Source organism: Epinephelus fuscoguttatus, linkage group LG9 (assembly GCF_011397635.1).
Source record: "Epinephelus fuscoguttatus linkage group LG9, E.fuscoguttatus.final_Chr_v1".
NCBI classification, from domain to species: Eukaryota; Metazoa; Chordata; class Actinopteri; order Perciformes; family Serranidae; genus Epinephelus; species Epinephelus fuscoguttatus.
In genome coordinates, this window is record NC_064760.1 from 32,674,353 (window position 1) to 32,700,061 (window position 25,709).

The window sequence follows — 25,709 nt, forward strand, 5'->3', positions numbered from 1 at the left end:
CGTTTTGTGTGATTTTAGATAGCATGCCGGCACTCCAAGCGTGACATGTATACAACAGCGTTAGCCACTAGTGTAACATATAACATAGTGCTTTTCTAAACATAACAATGGCATACCATGGGCATAGCAGTCATTTACCTTCCCTGTTATGTGGCAGTTGATCTCGCCCTCTGCTGGGAATGAAAGGAGCTTCCAGATCTCAACGTCTGCCCAATTTGTGGACATTTTCGGCTGCTGTTCTTCGCTTTTGAGTTAGCTGTTAACTGCTTTTTAAATCTACTGGCAGTGAAGTGCAGATATAATGTCACATCTGTCCCTTCTTGCCATCGCAAAGATGCAGTGTTAAAGGGGCTTGAGTTGATTGACCTCTGAGGAAACCTATTTCTCGAGGAAGCTGTGACCCCTGTCGCTTTCTGGACAAAGAATGTCCCTTCTGAAGATACTCCTTGCCTGCAGAGGATTGTCCTTCACCTCATCCCTATGTTTGCTTCAACACACTGCTGCAAATCGTGTTTTTTTTAATGATGAATACAGCGAAGACTTTATACTGCAGCAGACTCACTAATGAACACTTCTCTGCCTGGCCATCACACCTTTTCCTTTGTAATTACAGTTGAACATTTTTTTCTGAAAGCTCTGATATGTGTGACTTGGCACTTGATAATAATATGAAGTGTCTGAAAACCAAACAGACATGTACACCTAATATTGTGCCTGTCATTCAACGTAATTAAGATTCAATGAATGTAGTGCTGTGTTGTCAGTTCACTCTCACACAGCCAAGTTGTAAACATGGGAATCTTTCCCATTACTACCATCCTTCCCATATGATGTGAATGTGGCATCAGGTTGAAGTGTGACTGAGCTGCTGGGAATTACTTGAGGTCACCAAACTCCATATACCATTAAGAATGATGAGGGTATAATTTGTCCCACCCTAGGTAATGCAGAAAAGCTAACAGGAGAGTCAGAGAGATGTCAGTCAAGCAGTCTCTACACACCCACGCAGTCCAACTTCACCTGGCTTTAATGTCTGTGCCTCAGCAGCTCAGTACATTTCCTTACCACACAAAATGACCAATTGCACCATCGCAGTGCAGAAAGATGATGTTTTTGTAATTTGAGAAAATTGTCATTAAAAACTGGGTGAAAGCTAGCCACTGGATTAAGAAAACAGGCATACATTTCCTTGTCTTACAGTCATATGACAGGGGGGATTATTTGATCTTTTTATTAAAATGCCAATAATAGCCCAAGTAGTCGGGTAAGCATGGCTTCCTTTGACTTACAGGAGAAATTGGCACTTGTAGGCGCTAAACTTAAACCAAAATACGGCTGTCATATTAAGCTGTTCTAATACAGAAAAGTCTGCAGATTCAGCTCTGATTCCCTCCAAGCCTTAGCCCAGTTCAAGATTTTTGAATTAATGCACACATATTTCAGACATTAAGCCTGCAGTGTCGATTTAAATTGGTTAATCATTATACCCTTAGTTATTAGCTGACAGGAGTGGATTCCAGCAATGTGTCTCCGCTGCTGCTGTACAGTGCTACAGTTTTTTTTTCCCTTTCTTCTTCCCCGCCTGTTAGCTGGAACAAGTCTTACTGGTCTCTTCTGACTTCTGTCATCAATAAGGCATTGTCCCCCCACAGGGAAGCTGGGGATAGGGAGGTTTTTTCACTGCACTGGTCTGTGGTTGTAAAATGTAGACACAAAGGCACGATCCCAGTACATCCCTTGCCCCTACCACTTAACTCTTACCCTTCCATTTTGCATGTTAACGAGGAGTGTTACGGTGTCCTGATCCTTGATTAGGTGGAAGAGAGTACAGGTTACATGCCCCGTTAAAAATGGAGAATTTTCAGAAGCACACTCCAAACCAAGTGTTAGGAGAAATCTTCAGCAACATGGTTGCACAAGCAACAACGTTACAGTTGCAAACGTTAGCCTACAGATCATTGCTAGTGGTCTGGTAATGAAGCAGTGTTCTTTTTAATGACTTGTTTGATCAATTCATATCGAGAATCTTAAGCGGAGAACAAAATCACACTTTACTGTCTCCATCACATAAATGTAATTGTGATAATACTGTTATTGCCACGGTCGCATATGTTTACTTAAATGCCATTGACCACTGTTGACGTATCAGGGTCATTAATGGTTGTCTTCATTCATAGGGGAAGATTTCAACCACTACCACTTGTCACTCTATTCCATGGGGCAAAGGGTCCTTTAAAAAACAAGGGGTATGGATAAAAATAAGAAATGGGGTAGGACCTAAATCTGTATAAGTGCATGGGTTTTTACCGTGGTCTTCAACACAAAAACCAACGTGGCTTTTCGTTGAGAGATAAACAGTATTTCATTTTTTACTTTAGTAATTTTTTCAGCTGTACTTTGATGATAAATTAACTTGGAACTTGAACTAACACTAATGATTATGGCTTGCTACACTAATGATTGTGCCAATTATGATAAAGCTATGGGTCGACCTCTAGCTCAACTGGTAGAGTGTGTGTCTCATATAGGCTAAATCCTTGCTGTAGCACAGGTTCAGTTCCAGCCTGTGGCCCTTTGCTGCATGTCATCCCATTCTCTTTTCCCCCTGTCCTGTCATTCTCAAGCTGTCCTTTAATAAAGGCAAAGAGCACCAAAAAATAAATAATTAACTACACTAATACTTAGGTTTGAGCTGATTGGCGATTGGATTGTATATCCACGATTGAAGGCATGATCCACAGTTGGTTTTTCCTACGCTGATATTGAGACAAATTTAACTAATTTACAATAAAACTGAGATGTTATAAAATCTCTAAAATCTGCACCCTGTTGTGCATTTAGAGATTTCTTTGGTGGAGCGGCACGTCCGGCCCCTGTGTCCTGTTAATCAGCACAAGTGACTAGTGAATTTTAAATCCTGCATCTCACCCAAGATCTCCGCTCTCCATATGCTTGCTTACATAGCTTGCAGATAGGCTGTGAAATATCCTAAGACTCACCTTTGGAATCTGGGTAAAACCTAGAGTATCCCAAAATATAAGACTATGCCATCCATGCTTGGTAACCAGTCTCAAGTAACCATGATTGAACAATATGAAGAAAGTTGAAACGATCACCCAACCCTACTAATACTTCTACTGCGACTCTGGATTTTTATTGTGATTTTTTTTTTTAATATGGTGCCATTTTAAGTTGCCAATTAGGGATACATATGCTTACATATTCATATCTTGCACATTATTAGTATGAATAAATTTGATAAAATGTAAATTTTAGACCATTAGGTTTGTGTGATCTCTTAAACAAACAAACAAATTGGAATCCCAGTAAATGTGGAGGATCATATTCTTGTCTTGTGTATATGCTGCAATCTCACAAGCCATGTATTTTTCACGATATTCTATATGCTTCTTCATGACATAATGTAATATTCCTGTAGTCTTATAGCTCATCTTAGATACATTTCTCAGGTTTGTATTGTAATATACTGCACACATATACTGTACATGTACGTGCCTGACAGTGATGTCTGTGAATATAAATAAGAGAAAAGGACAAGGAGAAGAATTGAAAGCAATATTGATTATTCATCAACATCACAATGGTGCCCATATCTAATGTGCTACAGTATGAGTTTCTAGTAATTAATGATTAAACTACCTTTCTACCACTGAATGAAAACATACAAAAAGTAAAGCTTTAGTTTTAAGTGCTTGGATTGCTTTGTGGCACCATGGATGCAATCAATCTAGTGTCAAGAGCTATTACACTAGGTACAAAATGGAGGGAAACTCTTAGATGTTTGCTCATATGTTATAGCACTGTGATGTACCTCATCTATTGTCTTCCAGCATGTGACACTGCAGAGGTTAACATGACCGATTGTTCTGCTTATTTTTTTGTTTGCACCACCCAGCATCTGTGGAAATAGGTCATTATATGGCGGATATTATATACTGTAGTCTGGGAAGGCCTTAATAGGACTAGATTGGGCTTGTGTGGGCTACCTTTGCACAAAAAGCATGTGCTGCCAGGAAGGAGAAATAATCTGTTTACTGCCCTCACCAATCACACCCACACACCTGGCCACCTCTTAGTCCCCAGGTCGCACAGGAGATTTAGCCGCAGGCCTGTCACTCAGGCTACACCCACAGTCCTACATGGCCTCTTCTGTCAGTCACACTCAGCTTGTGTGTGCAATGCAGTCTGACGTTGGAGGCAGACAGCCAGTCGATATGGAGCACAGTAAACAAATGTAGCGCAGAAGTGTCTTCATTTTTCAAACTAAATACAAAGTAGGCTCCAAAATTTGATAGCAGAACTTTTTATTATCCCTAACTTCCTGAGTTCATACAGATAGATGAGGGAAAAGATGATGAAGAACAAAAGGACAAGATAAGAGAAAAACAAGATTGGAGCTGATTCCTGCTACAATCTGACAGATGATCTGAGGACTGTTATTCTCAGTATATGTGCCCCTTCTACCTTAGAACATGCTGTATCTCTGTCTTTGTACAGTAATAGAATATTCTGTCCCAAGACTCCTCCTGTTCACGCACGGTCAGGTATTTTATACTCTTTGACTCACTGCACTTCACAGACTCTTCTGTGGCCATTGTGTTCCGACTAACCAGCTCTTATAAAGGCTCTGGAGATTTCTGCCTGGAGCCCCCTGGTTCCCTGTCATCCATCTGCCACAGCCCACACTCATCCTCCTCCCCGCACCCTCTTACCAATGGTAATGAGTGGTAGACTTCACAGAGAAATATCTGTCCGTTTTTCTTTTTTGAAGCCGTAGCTCTGTGATTCTCTGGCATTGATCTTGTCTTGTGTCCTCTGGTGAGCTTCTCGCTCCAAATTAGAGCCTTCCTTCTTTCCCTCCACTCCCTCCATCTCTTTCTCTGTCCTGCCTTCTTTCTCATCGACGCATTATGCTTGTGCCCCAGTGTTGACATAGCTGCAGTTGGCCTGCTGTGACACATAATATTGTTACAACACAGCAAACAGTTGTTAAATAGTAATCCATAATTTTAATTTAGCCAACAATGTTGCAGCACTATTGAGCACGCTGCTGTTGCCCAAGTTTATAGTCTCTCTATAGCGTAAACTGCAGGGATTATCTTGTGTCCTTCAAACATTCACTTATGAATACAAGATCTGGGGCATTGTTTAGAGTTGGCTCCACATGCGCTACTGCAGTCAATTAGCTTGGTAAATAAAAGGCCTCGCTCCATTTAGGATGGATCCCATGTCTGACATGAAAGAGGCGTCAGTCCCACGGGACCCAGCAGCCTTGGCTCGCATCTCTGGACTCCTTCTGTTCATAACATGAAGGGGTAAAAAATTTTTTTTACACATTTAGTAAATAACAGTTGTGTGTATGTAAAAAATAACCGTGTTTCATGTGCATGTTTGGACAGAGGAGTTCATAGAGCGACTCCAGTGATTGAGAGTTTAGTTGTTGTTGTTTGCCATGTGCAGGTCTTATCTGTTATTTGTTGACTAGTCCCAGACAGCAAAGCTGATATCCACAGAGAGAAGTGAGTGTGCACGTATGTGTGTGTGATCATGTGGTAGTGTGAGAGCTTGCAGTGTCAGTCTCTCACTCCGACCCACAGGGGGCAGGCTAATGCCCTTATCAGAAGCTGACATGCTGCCACCACATTTCTCCCTCTTGCCCCGTCGGCCTCTCTCTCTCTCTCTCCCCCCTCTTCTTTTCTCTCCTCCTCCGCTTTCTTTCGTTCTCTTTCTCCGTGTCTCTCTATTCCCCACACAGACAGACACAACACATTTGTCCCCACCTCACTCAGCCCCACAGCTGCGAGGCACGCCATCAGAGTTGAGATAGCAAGGCCGGGGCAGCGAATGAAGCAGTGGGGTTTAAACTGGTTGCGGTTATTAGCATGTTGAACAGCCAGGGAGTTTAAAAAAAGAGTCACAGCCAGGGGTAAATACGCTTCACATGGCACATCACTGCTTGGCCACCAACCTCAGACCACAACAGCCAGGCTGCATGCTGTATGCTACAGTATCTGTGTTGGCAGGTGGTTGACGTATAAGCAGCTTAGGCGAATGAATATCTTCACACATTGGGCGCCGGTCTCATTTACAGAAATGGCTGAAAACATAGCAGTGTGCATAGAAGCGTTTCCCAGTTTGTTTCATCAGTGTGAATCAAGCTTTCGATGCTGTCAGCAAGCCCATACTCAAACCATTAACTCAGCAAACACTGGTCCCCTGCTCCTACTCCAGCAGTGGAGTCATACGAGCGGTAGTGTCCTGCAATTGCTCTAATCACTGCAGCCTGCATTTCACTTTTCTTGAATCTGCCACTTCCCCAAACTGTATTCACTGGCTGCAACAGTGAAGTTAGAAGATCTCCTAGGGCTGTGTAGCTTCTATGCCAGCTGCTCTGTGTTATAACTTTGGAATGAATATGCCATTGTTATTCTACCTCTGGCTCCCATAGCATTTAGTGCAGAGTGATTGTTGCGTCTCAGAAAATAGAGAGAGGGAGAGGGGGAGCGGATTAAATTGATAGAGAAAAAGAGGGAGCTCAGAAAGAGAGCGAGAGGAGAAAGTGGGCGCAACAGTGGACTAAAAAATAATATGAAATGTATAGAGAAAAATAGAGAATGGAAGGAAAGAGAGAACAAGAGAATGAACAAAAATGGATAAAGGGAGAAAGAGACAAAGAGAACTCAGTGTTTTGCATCTAAATCCTGCAGCGTGCAGCAGTCCCACACCTCATCTGCATATTAAACTGGCCCTGTGGCTGCCTTCCCTCTCAGAGGGTCAACTATCATTGTTTCTGTTGGTTTAAACAGAGCACTACTTCGCAAAACAAGGGCATCAGATAAGTCACACTGTGTTTTTAGCTCTAAGATTCGGTTTGTGTGTGAGCCTGTGCATATGTGTGCGCAATTTTTAACAGCCTGCTCCTGTGTTTCATTTCACATTGACCGAGCTTTTGTCTTTGCCCCTGGACATTCCTGCATTAATGATACACACATGAATTAATCACACAGCAAGGCAAACAGCAGCATACTCTATGATAATGCAAATTAGAGAGACGCCATTGGGTCATGCTATTTCTACCACAGCTAGTTTTCTCACTGCAGCATCCATGATAATTAGAAGATCGGCAATGGTTTGTGCAACAGACATGCATCACTGAGCAGCCACAATAAGAAGTTCTGCCAGAGACTCTTTTCTCCCAAAACTAATGCTGAGAATATAGCTGCCAGCAGCAAATCCAGAGGGCCAAGTAAAGGAGTATCAAGCAAAGCACACAGCACACAGGTACATTGAGGACTTGTCCAGCCAGTGAGCAATTTTTACACGACTGGAGAAAGAATTGCAGAGATATGGCCAACGTCCTGTTTGCATATTTACTGCTGACTTTGTCACAGCCAAACAGTCTGCAGTATGTGATGTAAGTGTTCCTGACAGAACTGCAAGAATGTTAAAACTATTCTCTCACCAATAAAGGATACTGATAATAAGGCTATACAGCTGTATTGCTTTGTCACACATGAGAAAGGCAGTTTTGATAAATAATGCATACTTCACGCTCTCATTTCAAAGTACATGTTTTCATTGAAAGTAAGCAGTTGGTGCATGGCCTGAATGTGTGTTGCTGAAAATGTCACATGCTCTACATACAGTACTTGACTGTGTAATACCATAAGTGACACTATGTGTAGGTCTTTGTATGTATGAACCAGTTTAATTTGAGGTCAGTTGCATTGAGTAGAGTTTGGGAATTGTTGAATGGGGCAACAGGTACACATACATAAATGACAAAAAAAAATATGACATGATTCATTCAAGCAGGATGACATGCCCAGCGAGTCCTTATTTTTAGACAACATAATCACCACACATGCACAGTGAAGAGCAGCACTTCAAGCTACAGTTGTTGACTTTTATAAATCTTTTTGGCATTTTTGCTGATCAAACATAAATCAAGATTGTGTTACTGCATTGTCTATTTCTCACTGCACTGTTCAGAAACATATTTTAGTATACTGTTTAGCTGTAAAATGAGAACGTTTGTGACCACAGAGTTTGTGGCAGGACTAAGGCTGAATCCAAATGTGCGAACTTGCGAACAAAGCCCTCGCAGACTTCAGTACTGTGACATGTTCACTGTCATTACATAAAGTCTTCGAGGGCAGAAACTTCAAGCTGCTGATAGACAGGTCTCAGGTCTCTTTCACTTGCCGTTGCCATGGAAACGTTCAAGTGGATGATTACTGCTGTTATATTCCTCACGCATGTTGATGAATAGTGTCTGCTCATCTACCCTTGCAGATAACAAGGTGTAAATCTCATGTGTAGGCTTTATTTGTGACAGAACAAAATGGTATTTATACATCTGTATGTAATAAGCTGCACAAAAACTGAAATGTGTGTAAATGAGGACAGGACTATGACTAAATAAAAAGCTTCTTTTTTTGTTTTTCGGCCAATTTTCTAGCATAAAACTGAGCAGCTTGTTGCAATAACAAAATGCATTTTCATTCCCTCTGTAGCCTTTACTTCTACATCTGTATCATGATGTGGTTCTGGCCTACACACCTAAAGTAGCATTTAAATAGGCCTTACTATCAGTAATTATTTTACACATTCATAGGTTTTGTTGTTTTAGTCAGCAATTGAAAAACCCCCACAATGTCACATCCCTATTACAGTGCATTGTGGGTATTAAATCAGTAAAGTCTGGTGAAATCTGCATTCCAAGCAGATTCTCTGGAAGTCTTCAGAAAGTCCTCTTGAAGCCTCTTGTGGACTGGATGATTTGTGGATTTGGACAGCCCTTGGCACTCCCAGACTTCCCAGGTGCACACCAGCAAAGTCCACGAGTCTGAAAGTGTGGTTAAGTCCAGACATTTAGATTCAGCCTAACTTTCTCAATTTACAGCTGTGATTGACAGCTGACTCCTCTGCTTTGATTAGTTGTTTGCATTCACGTGAGGTAAGGCCATTCGAAGCAGTACAAGACGATAGAGTAGGCAGAGGAATATGACAGTTTCAGAAAATATGACAAAGGATATTTTTTAAGAACGTTATCAAGCTTTTGCGCTACATAGCAGCTAACTTTCATGGCAGTGGCTCAGAACATAGGGACCTGGCTTGGGAACTGGAGGGTCGCCGGCTCAAGTCCCTGTATGGACCAAGTAGGGAGTGTAGACTTTTAGATGGAGAGATGCCAGTTCACCTCCTGGGCACTGCCAAGGTGCCCTTGAGCAGGACACTGAACCCCCAGCTGCTCCCGGCATCCCCCTTGCTCTGACATATCTCCATTTAGTGCATGTGTAGGTCCTGTTTGTGCATTTGTGTGTATTTCAGGCCTGTGTGTGTATGTGACAACAGAGTGAAAAAAAATGTCCCCTTGGGGATTAATAAAGTATGTCTTCTTCTTCTCCTTCTTAACTAGGACGCTACAGATTGCACCATGTTTTCTTCATTTTTTTGATTACAAGCTGTTGTTTGTGTTGTCTGTTGTTTACATGGCTAACCAGTTTTTATAAATAGCAGTTACCAGAGCTGCATTTGCTTGTGTTCGGCCAATCAACGTATACTTAAACTGGACAAATTAACATACTCTCAAGGTTCCTTTTCTGCTAAAATTGCCTGATATCAGACAGAACTGTCAGCTTGTTATTCTGCACACCATCTTCAGTCTGACATTGTGTCCACTCTAATGGATTTATATGGGGGAGGGGGATTCGATTTTCCCTACCAATCACCAGAGACCAACATATCCATCTGAATCTAACATTGTGTCAAGTCCACACTGATGTGTAGCCATGCCAACATACCTGTTTGCTGGGGTTTTAAGCATGGAGTGGAGAGAATGTTGTGAAGTCATGTTGAACAGCCTCAATAGCAGCATCTGGCTTGTCTTTAGTGTTAACCATTGTTGTTATTTCTCCTCTCTGGTTTTGGCGCACCGCTTGGCAATGCTTGACAACGGCCCATGACACTGATTGGCTATTCTAGTTCCCCCACTGTTCCAAAAAAACACTGTTTCATGTCAAGATGTCAGGCGAATCAATAAACTCAAATTCATTGGAGTGGGTGGATTCAAAGATCTGGGCTCAGGCAAGTGCTACCAGAGTACCTACTCTTGAAATAGGTGCTAAAAAAGTCCCTTTAAGCGACGTCCTAAGAACAACAGTCATACCTAGTTCTTGGAGTGCAGACACAATGAAAAGGGGCTTTTCCAGGACTGTGTTCTTAGAACTATGAAAAAGTTCATCTGGTCCAAAAACACCTCATGTTGTTGCTCTGTGCAATGTAGAGTCTAGGCTTTTGGTTTGAAAGTACTTTAAGTCTGAGTGTGAGTTTTACTGCAAGGTCATACTACTTCCATGTAGTCATTATTTGTAGTGCCACAAGAGGTTGCTTGTCAGGAAATATAGACATGGGTCAGTTAAGCATTAGTATAAATATTGCTTCTCCAGTGAAAACAGTCTTCAATATGATAAGACAGCTGCGTCCAAACAGAATGAGGACTCGGCTGTCAAACACCAGAAAGGCTTTCAACAACTGTCAAAAAGTGTCTGATTTTATTGCCTGAAATTGATCAAACTACTTTCACTGGCTTCTCTCTTGACCTACAGACACGTTGGACTAATGTTTTCAATATGTGTATGTTACAACCCAAAAATACCATCTTAACTCAGGCCTGATGGTGACATTTTAAGGTTGTATCAGTAGTTACTTTGAAAGTACTTTGGACAAAGCAATTTGGAGAAACTGCTTACAGTACTTCCTTTTTATGCATCTTTGCTGTTTCAAGTAATTCAGTAGTGCCCAGATGGTTTGCAGTACAAAAATTCTGTTTATAGACCTTTTCATTGCTATTCTGTTGCTATGGGAACACCTTTGGTGGTCCCTGTTTTGTTTGTTTTCAGCTTCTGTATTAACAAACATTCAACAGAAAATACAAAGGGAGCCATTTAAAATATTTATATTGTCAAATTAGAAAAGGTCTGTAAGGTGATATAAAGGCACTCCAATATTTCTGCCTCTTGCATATGGCTAAGATAAGATTAAATAGGTAGGAGAAGCATAATTCATTCTTAAAATGGCAGACAAATGAATAGGTTGACATTGACCAGAAATGAAAAGTCATCTTGAGCCAAAAACAACATTTTGTAATAGATTAAAACATGAGTTGAGGGCCTGATGGCAGTGCTAGATGGATCATTGCACTGAGCCCAATGTCATGCAATGTCATGTGGCTAGAACTTTATTGTCCACCAGATAAATGGATAAGACGTGTCTGGGGCTACTTTGAAAAACAGGGATCCATCTCAGAGAGTAGCTAGTCTGCGTCCTAATCACCTTGGGTCAGGGGAGGACTCATAGATATTCTGTGAGGAAATAGTCAAACCACTGCCAAGATTTGCTAAGGACCAAAGAAAATATAGTCAATGGGCTTAGTAGAGGCAAATTTATGCTGACTTAAAACGAGGCTTTACCTGTAAAATGCCTGCTATTCAAGTAATGTATTAGGTAGAACACTATACAGACTGACAGCTACCTTGTTTGTAGTCGGAGTGTGTAGGGTGGCTTCAGAGAGATTACTGAAGCTCACTGTGTGTGTAATGAAGCCCTGAGTCAATAAGAGATGCGGGCTCAAGGCCAAAGGCTGAGCCTGTGCATCAAAGGTGCAACGTTTGTGCAAGTCAGTGTGCTTGTGCATGCTTGTTTTTGATTGGCAGCCTCTGGGTCCCTGGACCTAATCTGCTTCTCCCAGTGAAGGGACATAGAGTTAGTTATGGGTGTCTATGCCTTGCTAAAGGTATGTCAGGTTGGCAACGTCAGCGTGATCATGGGAAATGTGACACGCGTGTCACTTTAACTGGTCGAGATGGCCACTGCTGGCAGCTGGCCTGTCAACCTCCACCGGGACCCTGGCAAGCTGACAGGAGGAGTGGAGCTTTGCCACTGTGGAGGAATAAATTGCATTTACTCGAGGTGAATGCCCAACACAGACACGCACATTCAGATGGAAGCATTTGTCTCGGTTTGGGGGGAGAAGGGGGCTCTGATGAGGGAAGAGATAGTGACCTGGTGCACATGCAGGTTGTTTCTACCTTGATCCTTAAAACACATTGACAGAAAGATGAATAGAGTAATGGTGGCAGGCACAGTTCAGCTTGGCAGTCCAATTGAACCTGTCTGTGTGAAAGTGGGGAGAGAAGGGGGGGAGTCTGCTGCTGTTATGGGGATGGGAAAACAGAGCCAGTAAATGTTTGCACCTGGGTACCATTATCACCTGCAGCGCTCCACGAGACCAGTGGCCAGACCTCCCTCCAAAGAAGCACTCACACGGTTGGAAAATGTGGAAGAAAAATCTGAAATGGCTGCAAAGCCAACTATCTGTGATAAAGACTGCACTAGAGTTGCCTCTGGCTCAGTTACTGCGATGTCTTTGTACTGTATGTGTGGAACTTTGTTTGGGTGGAAGCCGCACATAGAGATTTGCTATCTATAGTAGTTTAGTGCCACTTTTTCAGTCATGAAAACATTTGTTTCCTCCCATCTGATCCCATTTCCTTTTTCTACCATTGCAGAGCTTCACTGGCTTGTTGTTGTGATGGCGTGTTTGGTAAAAGAGCTTCTATTGATAGACCTCCTTGTGTTTGTTTGATGTTCTAAACAGTGCGACATAATCTGTAGACGCTCCGCACTGATCCAAACCCCTTAGCCTTTCATGGAGCTTTCTAGTCCAAAGCATTTCAATTGCTTTTATAATTGAGTTTGTCTGCTGCCTCTGTGATTGCTTTGGATCTCTCTTTTGCTATCAAACAAGGCAATTACTGCCAAGTCGCATATTTTCAGCAACCAAAAAAAAAAAAAAAAAGTTTATTCGCACAAAAATTAGCATGTAACTGTTGCAAAATCTTCTTTCAGTTCTCTGCATGCTTGCAATGTCTCGCCTTGCCATACATGTGTATTCGAGAACTAACAGCTAAAAAAAAAAAAAAAGGCAGCTATCAATAATTAATTAATGCGGGTTAATATGTTAACAAACTTATAGTGGTTGATAATTAGATGAGCCACAGTGTCTGATTCAGACTTAATTACTAAGCCACTGTCTGTTCTGTGGGGCTTTAATGAATAATTAATTACAAGAAGCATGAATTATTACTGCTTACCAAAGATCTACCAGAAATACACGCCCGTCCTCATTTATGGTGCTATCTTGTATTGATTGATGATAAGTGTTTGATCGGGGAAAATAAGAGCAATCGGAAACTGCGCTTGTACTACAGTGCTGCAGTTCATAGATGTGCATGTCACAGATCACAGAGCAGTGTTTGATGCAGCGTGTACAGAATCACAGTGTGCCATTGATGGCAGCATAATCGATGAATACTCGTGACTGTCATTTTTTTTTAATGCAGGTGTGAAATCATACACTCAGCGAGACACACACACACTTGTGTTGACACACACAAAAATGCACAGCCCTGCAGTCAAACACGTGCACACACAAAATCAGTATGGTGCACAGAGCCATTTCACAGTGCTGAGATTGAGTGAACAGGTTTATTTTCCCCCCTTTAGTGCACATGGGCAACCTCAGTGTCTTCAAGAAAGTTGTGTGTGGGAGTGTGAATTTCTCATCTGCAGACACTCTGATTTATCCGCTCTATATTTGCATATGTGCACAATGTGATTAACTGCCATGCCTTATCTTTTCGCCTAGCTACTTCACCGCACGTATGCCTGCACACACACCCACACGTGCCTCACCGGGAGCTTGCACACATCGACATGCGCTCACGTTCACATACATTCACACGTTTGCATACAAGCAGCATTGTGCGTTCTCAAGGAGCAATGATAAAAGGGAACAGTAAGCCACACAGCCAGCTAAAGACTCTTTGAAACAGTGTGTTCTTCAGTTTCACTTACAGTCGGACCGAAGCAGTTAGTGAACCCTCCAGGCTCTCCCCGGCTAATTTGGTTGACTTTATTTATGGCCAGAGTCCCTTACTGGGGCCAGTTGTGCAGGTGAAAATGTCCATCTGTCTACATTCAGTTGTCAGTCACACACAGTTACTTTGTACAGAGGTGCCATGGGCTATAATCAGCTACGGCTAGCATCATTTAGATGCTGTAATAATATGTCAGTCCATATCATTAACACCCACTGAGCCTGGGGATATATGAGGGCAGATTGAATGACTTACTCCTCAGGCTGCTGGCAATCTGTGTGTGTGTGTGTGTGTGTGTGTGTGTGTGTGTGTGTGTGTGTGTGTGTGTGTGTGTCTGTCACAACAACTCCCTCCTATGTGCACATTGTGGCTGTATGAAAGTTTCCAGGTATAAATGCAACTTCCATACATGCGCGCATTATGCTTTCTCTTCCATAAACAGATCCTTTAAATAGGTTTTCTTTTGCAGAATATGTGCTTATTTTGCACTTAGGTGGTTGTTCCGCCAGCTGACAGACACTGATGTGTTTGTTTTCTATACAATTTAAGTGCAAAATAAGCACATATTCTGCTTTGACGGCATGTATGGAAGTTGCATTTATACCTGGAAACTTTCATACAGCCACAATGTGCACATAGGAGGGAGTTGTTGTGACACACACACACACACACACACACACACACACACACACACACACACACACACACACACACACACACACACACCACATCCTGGTGTTACTGTATGCCAACAGGGCTGCCTACTCTTCCAGCAAAATAAGATACATAATCTACAACTTTTGTTATAATGAGTCTTTCCCACCTCATCTCATTTCTCACCTTACAAAATTTCCTCACCTTTCCTTCACTCTCTGCTCGGAAAATCCCCTGGTGGCTCCTTCTCTTCAAATAGCTGTAATCAACGCTGATGCTCTCGAAGACCCCTCTCCAAGGCTTTAATCAGATTGGATTGTATTGCAATGCCACAGGGGGCCGTTATAACTGATATTCTTTTGACAAGGACGGAGAACAAAGAGATTCTTTGATTGAGAGTGATTGGCCTGTAATGGTTAATTGAAGCAATTCCTCATCATGTCCCTTTGTCTCATCACCACCTCTCTCCTCTTTCACACCTCTTTTGGTGCTGTCTGTCTTTTTCTCTTTGGCTGCATTTCCTCCCTAAATCTGAGATGAATGTGAATAGCATCACTTTATCATCCTCTCCTTCACTCCTCTCCTCTCTCCTCCCTCTGTTTTCCCAAGGTCAATCCAACTCCGTCTAATTCACATTTCTTTGATGATAAAATCCAGTCCCAACTTTAGCCAAATGTCCGTCTCCCTCTGGAGTTGAGATTTATCTCAATTATTTCTCCACCAGTGTGTCTGCCAGCTTCTAAACATGAGTATCAGAGTGCCAGGTCCACCCAGGGAGACACGGTAAATCTTTTGATGTCTTGTGAGTATCCATCGGCTATACGGAGAGGCTGTAAATTCCCTTAACACGGCATACAGCTTTACCCACAACAGCAGGAAATCCAGCCCCTGACAAGGAGAATGTGGACTAATCTGCCGCCTTTTCAATAAACATGCCGAAATACTCTTAAACAACACATAAAATGGCGTAAATCCTTTCGCCAATGCCAAGCAATAATAGCAATCGTTCTTCATTGTTGTGCTTGTGTGAGGATGAATAAGTCAGCCCGGTCCCGCATTTATTGTTGATGATAGATTGGCAGCTATTTAGAGGCTGCCTGTGCGAACATAAGACATGCAGATCCTGAGCATGCATACTGAGGATGTCAGAAAAGCACAAACAAAGGCAGGGAAGAAAGAATAGAGAGACTTTAGGATGGAAATCAATAGAAGCAAAGGAGAAGAGAGAAAAGAGTAATATCCAGGGACAGAGGGGGAGAGAACAGAAATCAGCATTGAGAGAGAGACCTAGCTGTCTCGTCATGTCCTTGTGCAGGATTTATGGGTTCTAAGATCAGGGACAGGTTTAGGGTGGTAGGAAGGGAAATGGGTGGAAAAGTGAAAGGAATGTAGGAGGGATCCGAGAGTGGCGTTGGAGCTGGGAAAATGTGCCGACTTTGAGATCTAAGTAGGCTGAGACTGCGCTGTGAGTTGAGACATCTCTCCTCTGTAATTCCAGGTGACAGGAGGAGAAATGGAAAGGCAGAGGCGAACAAAAGGAAGGAATAAAAAATGGGCCGAACAGAAGAAAACAGAGCCGAGACATCATTGAAAGGTTAAAGGGCACTGATTTGATTAGCACTTATAACATTCAGGGCAGGGCAGAAGGAGCGAAACAACAGAAACAAAGCACAGGGCTTCAAGAAAAAAACAAGAAGAGGGAAGAGGCAGCAAAAAGGGAGCAGAAGAAGATCAAGTTAGGGAGGATGGAGAGCGAGGGAGAGGTAGAAGAGGAGAGGAAAGGTGTTCGTGGGGGGGTGTGGGCTGTGTGGGTGGTGTAATCTGTCTGTGTCAGAGGGATGATGAAGGGGCCAGGAGGGAGAGCTCTGCAGTTCACCTTCTGGCCTCTGGAGGAAACACACTGACCCTGGCCCTCCCCCCTCTCCACCTCCACTCCACCTGCACGATTTATGACTCACAGGGTCGGCCCAGGGTTGCTGGGTTTGAGGACATTTGCGAATCTAGTTGTGGTGGCGGTGCACTGTGTTTGCATGAGTACGTGTGTACGCATATGTTGAATGCAATCACGTGTAAAGAAAGCTATTGTATGTCAAGGAGGATGAGACCTTAGGGCTGCCTTGGGAAAAGGGCAGTAGTGATTTCTATCCGAGGCTCAGAGAGTGAGCACAGGCACATCCCCACATAATCCAGTATGACAGAGTTTGAAAGGAAAAAGTCCGACAGAACCAGAATAAAAATCAAGGAGAAAATAGGACAAGATGACTGAATGAGGGAGGAGGAGTTGGAGCCGTACTGCATACTGATGGTGTCGCGCCATTGTCCATTTTTATTATGGTGTGCTGGCTCTTCTGCATGGTCAGATTGCTCTTTGAATTTTTTTCACAACTTTCATTTTCCACAGGGTTTGCTGCAGGGAAGGCAGCTTAATGGCCCCATTATATCTAGAGCTGAAAGAGGTCAGCTGATTGACAGAAATGTGGTCAATGGCAATTTTGATAATGAATTAATTGTTTAAAGGAATACTTCACCCACAAAATGATCATCTGTATATCAAGTAGTTATGTTGGGTTACTTTAAAATTTGTGGAGAAAACTTTCCACAAGAAACAAGAGGAGGACAACATATTGATTTATTGATTGATTGGGGACCACATTTAACAATAGCAAAACAATACCAAAGCATCTGTTTACAAACTCTCTCAAAGGTCTTGCAGTTTAATCCAAATCTCATTTATCTAATCGTATGCTCACTACCTCCCAAACATACACTTTCACTAAAACCTTACTATTTAAAACTGAACTGAAAGTGAAACTTATTTATGATCTCTCCAAAAACAGACTCCAACACTACAGTTGACCAGTTGATTTATAAATGGTCATAAATGTTGGAGTATTCTTGTAAGTCACCTAAAAGGAAAATACCAAACATGCCATGGTTCAGCTTTCCTAGCTTTTCTCTATTGGTTCAGCAGGTTCAGCAAATAATGATAATAAAAGTAAAATATATATGAAAACAAATAAAAGTGATTTGAAGACATAACCTTGTGCTCTGGGAAATGAAAATGATGGGCATTTTCAACTATTTTCTGGCATTTTAAAGCTGCACCAGTCAATATTTTTGTACAAACAATAGCTTAAATCAGGGGTATTTGAATGGTTTTAAGGCCAAGGACTCCTTAGCTAAAAGAGAGATGGAGCAGGGTCCCCTTACTACATATATTGTATAAAATTGAGTTGCCCTTGAGATAATTCTCTGAATAAATTCAGGTCTTCTCTTGTTTGTGCTTGCCCTTTCGTGCCTAAGACAGAAGCAGCTATAATGTGGTTAGGTGTATTAGCTTCTGCACTTTAGGTGGTGGTTTCTGAGGTGGATGGTCTCAGTCTGCAAGCTACAAAGCATTTCATCGTGGTTTACAAGAATAGCCAATACAAAGGTGAAAACAACACACACATCCTCATACCCATATTAGGGATGGGTGCTGGACAAAAAGGCCGTACGTGTAGCAAGAAAAAATGTCCGCACACCAAGAAGCTCCAGTAGAGTGAGTATTTATTTACCGCATGACTTTTCGAGCCAAAAACAGCTCTTCCTCAGATGCTTTTCAAACAGAAACCAAGGATACAAGGATAGCCATACATCTTCACTAATAATTTGTTGTGTTCATGTTAATTTTAATTTTAAAACAAGTGAAATTATCATACAGAACTTTGGTTCGGTTGGTCGTCCCCCCCCCCAGTAACTCTGAGGATCCCATAGGGGTCGTGGACCCCCTGTTGAAGACCCAGGTCTTCAATGATTACCTGTAATGTGAAAGGGGTCAGTAGTATAAATGAACCAACAGAGAATAATCACCCGATTCTGCAGCTCCTCTCAGCTCTGTGGAGTGTTTTATCATCTTTTGTTCATTTTATTGTTTTGGTCTTATAACCTGCAGCATTAATGTTTTGGCTCACCCTCGCAGCTCTCACCAACCTCGTTTCCACACACAGCAGGCAGCTCTTTTCAGTGAAAACACTCTGTTAAACCCACTGTATGCTCCCCGCACAGCACCAAATGGCAATTGACAAACAAAGTTTGCAGCTAACTGGTTAACATAGTGGGGCATTTAGCAGCTAAAGAGCCAGACATTTCCCTCGGGAGTTGTTAGACACCAAAACATAGCCAAGAGGAGATTGAATATTGGACTTGCATTCATTAGGAGGCAAGAAATACGACTCCAAATGAATTGCTCCATGTCAGTAACATTAGCATGTTCCAATAGGGCAGCTGTGTTCCACCAAATTTATAGGGTACAAATGTTTTGTGTTTCAGCTTATTACTCTGCCCACAAAGTGAGCAAAGAATCAAAGACTAAACAAATAAAGGATTAATAGTCAAAATAATTGGTAGATAAATCAGTAATGAAAGTAATGGTTGGTTGTAGCCCTATTTATATCTTTTCACAATACTACTTCATCTCATGTGATTGTTTTTTATGGTTCCCTTTGTTGCATATTGTATTGCGCCATTTAGTTTTATGATTGATCGTGGGTATATATAAGTAGGCTTCGTCACTATTAAATCATGCATGAGGCATGCTCAGGATAAAGGGATATATACATAAACTTGACATGACTTAATGATAAACCATAAACACAATGTATTTTTAAATGGCCAAACAGTGAGGCACATGCATTGGAGATGGCAGGTAGGAATACTGAAATATGGCTTATTGTCGCAGATGCTAAGTGAAAGCAATCAAGGAGAATTGGCGGCATACGGTATGAGAGGTGAGGGTTGAGTTGTGGTATATTATTGCCAAGGAGTTGAGTCAAAGGGCTATTCTCTGTATGGAGATGAGACGGGGATGAAGGTCGCCCCTCATCCATAACAGATGATTCATAGTCTGCCCTGACCTTTAATACCTGGACTTGCCCATCTCCCTCTCTTTCTCCGCTCACTGTCTACTGCAGAGCTCCGCTGCAAGGAGAGTTCAAGTATATGCTGCTCATGGCAAAGCACACTCGCAAAGCTTTCGTTCACATGTGCTTTGCAAAAAATACAGGCGAGCGTCTGCACAAATGTAGACATTCACACATGTTTTTGATTTGTGGATGCACATATATAATGCACATTCGCAAGCGCAAATATGGATGCACATATATAATGCACACTCGCAAATGTCAAAAGTTCACTGCGGCACCCTGCTCACATCTAATGTGACAAATAACTTCTTCCTCCAGTTGCATTGTTCTAATCCCTTTAGTGGGCTCTGGAATGGAAATATAATTACATTTCTGTGGTGCAGTGCCTTTGATAAGACAGCCGCTTGCTGAGCTGAATGTCTAACTGAGTTGGATGCCTCTCCGAAGCCCTCTCCTCTCTCCACTGTACTCCTCTCCCTTACTCACTCCTCTCCATCTCCTCTCTCATACTCTCTTTCACATTTTCTCCTTCTTCCTTTTTGTTCTATCAACCCCACGCACTCCCTCTCTGTCATCTCCAAAAGCTCATTCTGCTTCTCTCTCTCACCCGCCCAGGTATTGCAGTGGATAAAAGAGGTGTTGTCTACTTCGTTGATGGCACCACCATTCAGAAGATTAATGAGAGGGGTTTGCTCTCCACTGTGATTGGCTCAAATGGACTGATGTCGACGCAGCCGCTAAGCTGTGATGCACGCATGGACATCAGCCAGGTAAGCTAATAATGCAGTCTGGTTTAAGTGAGTGGGAGAGAGCTAGAGACATATTTTTTTGCTCTAAAGTAGGCTCCTTCCTCACCATTTCAGTGTTGTTTAGATAATCTGTGGAAATATAAGACTCCTGCATGTGTTTTGTGCTGAGTAATGAGGGTAATTAACCCAAAAAGGCGACGGATCAAGAATAATTACTTGTTTGTTGTGCTCTTACAGTCAGTCTCTGTTTTGTCAATCTAAATTGCCTGGCCTCTCCTGTAGAAACTCTTTATGTCCTTTTGAAGGTGTATGTGTGTGCGTCTCTGTGAGAGAGAAAGAGAGAGAGAGAGAGAGAGAGGCAAAGACCAAAGACAGCTACTGTACAGATTTGATCAGCCAGCCCTCAGATCACTCTGCTGACTTATATCAGGCCTATTAGAGCAGAAGATGAATTATAGATGAACTGCTGGCTCTATAGAGGGATCTCTGCCCACACATAGGGAGGCAAGCGCCTGTGTATGGCCGTGTATGTGTGTGTGAATATGTGTGTTCAGCCAGGGTGAATTCCCAGAGGTGCTCTTATATGTCTTTAAAGGGGCCCGTGTTACCTCACAATCCTTCTGTTTGTTAGTTATCAGCCCCTGCAGTGTGTCCACTCACATTCACCCTCCATCTGTGTTTGTTCTCATAAACTGCTGTGACCCCAGTGTGAGGTCGGTATTGATGGAAACTTCTAGAGCTACATTTAAACAAAGACCACTGCTGTAATTTATGCAAAATGAACAGCGTGAATAGTGAAGTGCTGGCTTTAGTTTTTAGTTAAAAGTCAAACTGAAATTTGAAATCTCACTTTTTGTACAAGGAAATATAATCTGTAATGATGCTGAAGCTATTGTGCATATTTTTTAAGTTTTAAAACATTTTTGGACATATTTATGGAAACAGCTTCTAAGCCTGAACTTCTGTGGTGTGCTACTGACTGGAGCATGTGCTGTATAGCCTATGAACTAGGAATGCTCCTAAGGACTAATTTCCCTGATGTTTAAACAGGAGTTTAAACGTAGACTATTTAACTAGTCTAAAAGTAAGAAAATACTCGGAAAACAGCCAAAATTGAAACTTAATTTATAAGGTTATACACCGTCTGTATAATATTGTGTATACTATAAGAGCCATTTGAAATCGTTGGCGCCACTTAATTGTCTAGTTAATTAATCACACACATCCCCACTATGAACATTTTTAATTGAATTTTTCTCCCTAACATGACCAATATAACAAATAGGTGTGTATGTTGCCCCCAACCCAAGCAAAAATATTAAATAAACAGCAATAATAATGACAGCACTTGCAGCAGTACATTGTTTCAATGCAGCTTAAAATCATTCAAAATTATGAGTTCCCAGAAACTCCATATAGGGGCTCCACAAGCGAGCAAAGTTGTCCTTCCTTTTTACAATACAAGTTGGTCTCTCCAAAGCGAGACAGGCTGCCAGTCCCTTTATCCACATTCCAATAGAAGGTATATCCATGTTCCTCCATAATAGTGCAATTATCCTTCTGGCTTGTAAAAGTCCAAAGTCAGTGAGCAGTGACTGCTGCAGAGTTACAGCAAAGTCTTCAGGGTATATTCCCAATAGACAGAGTTTGGCTTGTGAAGGAATTTCTTTCCAATTATAAAGCTTATGTATTCAACCACACTCTTTCAGAATTGCTGTAGCTTTGTGCACTCGTAAACAATGAATTAATGTGCCTTTTTTTCTCTACACTCCACACATTTATCTGGTATATTGGGGAACATCTGATTTAACCTGTAAGGTGAAAAATAAGTTTGCTTAACCGTTGAAATAATCTAAATTTTGTATTGATGGACCAGGTCTTGCCCTTAAATTAAGCAACTTTAATAAATATTGTCTTTTATTTCAATTCTTCATGCCCCAAGCCTTTTGAAAGATGAATCTTTTGAATATGTTAAGAATAACTCATAAAACAAAGAGAGCTGACCTTTGCCATCCATGTGGAGGAGAGTTAGTTCCTCAGTTTGGGGGGGTTTCATATCAGGGATCCCAGTCCAAAACCAAGAACACTTAGTGTAAACGATGTGTAATGTACCCGACTATGTGATGCCATCTGTGTCCACTTGAAAAGGTCTTCTTGAGTACAATTCAGATATATTCTGGTAACACCAACAATACCAAAATACGGAGGTGGACTGCCATTTAACAAAACTGCAAGGAGTTTGTAAGGAAACAGTCTCAATTGAATATTGATGGCTCTATATCAGATCGCAGCACAGCCAGCCGCAGACAGACACAGATTCAGATTTGCTTTCAGCTTCCCTGCCACCTCCGACCTGCAGTCAGAGCTCTGGCAGGAGGCAAAGAGCTCTACGCCTGAGAGCAGCAGCTCCTTGTCCAGCCAGGAGCAGAGCTTTGCCTCGGTGCTCTGCTGGTCCCCACAGATGATGGTCCCCGGGGCAGCAGTGTCTGTCGGCAGCGCCCTTTTCTGCATTGTAGCACAACAAAAATGTCACGAAGATGATGATGCAAGTGTTCTTTGGGAACCAAATAACATTACTACTGTGAAAGCTGAGACGTGGGGGATTGGAGAGGGGGGGCAATCGTACTCGGGCACAGTATGAATCAGTCGTGCCTAATATGATAATGCCCTTCGACAACAGAGGTACAGACAACAGTTGCTTATATGTGGATGAGATAAAACGTTCATTAGTTAAAGAAATGTTTCTGGAACGTCATCTTTCTCACACAGATGTGAGAATATGAAAACAGGTAGATCTGAATTATTTTCTACATCTTTGTTAAATCACATCTTAAATCCACCATCTGCTCTTCTGGGAAAAGAACAACTGTTGCCTCATATAGGGGAAAACTGTGACAATTCAGGTGTGTCCCAAGAACGCTGATACAAGACATTTCCCCCTCCTTTTTTATGTACATCACCCAGTGATCATATCTTCACACAGAGTAACTAAAGTATAGAGTCCTGGAGTAATGTAGATCCAAATCACAGATCATACCATTCAACGGCTAACGTCAGCCTGCATGCTGGTTAACTACATGTGTGGCTGTTGAAATGTAAGTGGTGTTCTGAGCTATTTTTGTGGCCTGCCCACACAGATACTGCACCAGGACTAAAAATCCATGCCTCCTGGAGAACACCAATTAAAGTGGTGCAATTACCAAATCAAAGGGGATACAAGGGATGTAATAAATATATATTTCAGGGAATTCTTGTTTTAGTTTCAATTTGACTTTAATAAAGCCGTCGCTGCTCTGTGTACAGCTCAACTTAACTTACAAAAGTGATGGCCTGTCATTACTGCAAAGTTCAATATCATGAGCAGGGGAGATTTGATGCGTGTCCTCTTTGGCTAAGGACAGAGTTGAGTCTTGCTTGATGAATCTCTCTACCTCTTAAAATGGGATTTCAGAGTGAACCCTCTTCTCTCTCATTTGACAGTGCCTATAATTGGACATGTCAGTGGCAATTTAACATGATCCATTTATTTACCAATCCATCCTCAGAGTCATCAATCACCTCACTGATCCCTCAGACACACCGCCTCACCTCCACAGCTCACAGTTTGAGTGCTTGTGTGTGCAAGATAGACAGTTATATGAGTGGCTGTGCGCTAGTGTAGGTTTGTCTGTCTTTGACCCCCACAGCGTTAGCGGGCAGGGTGTGCTATTTGAGCTTGCTGCGATCATGGTTATTGGCTGACATTTGCGACAGTGCCGAGGCGAGTCTTGAATAAACACAGGGAAGGCTCCCTGCCCGCCGTTGACCTTTGCATGAGCAGGGAGGGTCAGGAGGCCTAATGCTGTGTTATTGAGGAGATATTTTTGTATCACCTGTAACTGACTCTCATGAGTGATAGTCACCATGGCTTTCTTGTTGTCTTGTCTTAATTTTCAATAGAAATACAGTCACTGTATGCATTGTCTGTGTTTTCATATGTGTGTGTCATTCCACAGGTGCGTCTGGAGTGGCCAACAGACCTGGCCATTAACCCGCTGGACAACTCCCTCTACATCCTGGACAACAACATTGTCCTACAGGTAGAGAAACAGCACTAAACACACAGAAAACACATTTGCTAGTGAATAAATTCCAACCCTGTTTCCTACTCAGGCTTCTTGGAGAGACATTAGCACTATATGTAGCTGAGGAAGAAAGAGTAATGAAATATTTCTCACAATTTGCAGTGCTGTCACTTAAAGTGTGTTTAGAGTAAGCGAGGCTCCAAACATAAAAGAAAAGAAAAGAGCACCTTGATAAAAAAGAAAAACACACTGTCAAGAGTCTCTGCAAAACTTGTCTTAAGGAAAATGCCACTTGAGTTTTGTTTATTACCCAAAAACTCCAGGATTAATGAATTGCCTGTCTGAATGTTTATCTTGTGAACACTTAATGAGTCCTTAGATGAAGTAGGCTCAGGTGTGGTAATGTTGAATTCACTGGATCTACAGTGGTATAATGTAAGTTTCTGATTCTATTGACCAAAATTAAGCAGTTGTAATGATTTACGTTCGGTCTTATTTTTACATAGCTTATACATGTTTCTTTTTGTCTTTATTTATGTCAGGTATCAGAAAATCTTCAGGTGCGTATTGTGGCTGGCCGCCCCATCCACTGCCAGGTCCCAGGTATTGACCACCACCTGGTGAGATGGGCAGCAGTGCGCGCCACCCTGGAGGCTGCCAAGGCCATCGCTCTGTCCCACCTGGGCACACTGTTCATCGCTGAGACTGATGAGAGGCGCATCAACCGCATCCAACAGGTCACCCTGACACTAAAAATACTATGCTTAGTTACTTTCAGGGTATTTTTAGCTAGAGATGCTCTGATTGGTTTTTGTAGGGTAGGTGCCAATTAAGGATTTAATGTAATTGAAATCAACTTGTCTGATAGTAGCTCTCAGATTCCCATTTTTAGACATTTCTACGTAGCTCTCACATTTGGGATCCCCTAAGCCACTATTTTTCTTATGTTGGTTATGTTTTTAATTTAGTAATAATCAAGTAGCAAAATATTTACTTATCCAAACTATGAATATTTTGCTCTATACTACTTGTTACTTAAGTCAAGTGCAGTTGGCAGCTTTGCCAATCGCATTGCCAGAACAGATGTTGGCATAATGTTTCTGCAAACCACGGATATGTGCCATTTGTACATTATCATGTAGCAGATATGTTGAAACATAACGTCGCATTATGTTTAAACAACTCTGGACCAGGGTCCGAAATTAACACCAGCCAAGCGCCTGAAGCGGGTAGATTTTCTGTTCTGTGTGTAAATCTTAGAAGGCTATCCGCCACACTGACAGGTGAGTGTTTGTACCAAAATAGTCATGTAATTAAAAACAATGCAGAGAATCTTTTCTGCAGGGGCACACTGCACTGTTGCTCCAAGCGCAT

At 42.1% G+C, this 25,709-nt stretch overlaps 2 protein-coding genes across 2 annotated transcripts in view; one reads left to right on the forward strand and one right to left on the reverse strand.

Moving 5' to 3' along the window:
- LOC125894881 (type-2 angiotensin II receptor-like) overlaps window positions 1–25,709 on the reverse strand; it is a 366,195-nt gene that overhangs the window by 303,325 nt on the left and 37,161 nt on the right. The window lies entirely within an intron of this gene.
- Window positions 1–25,709, forward strand: part of tenm1 (teneurin transmembrane protein 1) — a 210,995-nt gene that overhangs the window by 159,796 nt on the left and 25,490 nt on the right. The window contains exons 23-25 of the mRNA XM_049586530.1: window positions 20,138–20,292; window positions 24,267–24,350; window positions 24,878–25,072. Coding sequence (XP_049442487.1) covers window positions 20,138–20,292; window positions 24,267–24,350; window positions 24,878–25,072 — 434 coding nt within the window. The remainder of the gene's footprint in view (window positions 1–20,137; window positions 20,293–24,266; window positions 24,351–24,877; window positions 25,073–25,709) is intronic.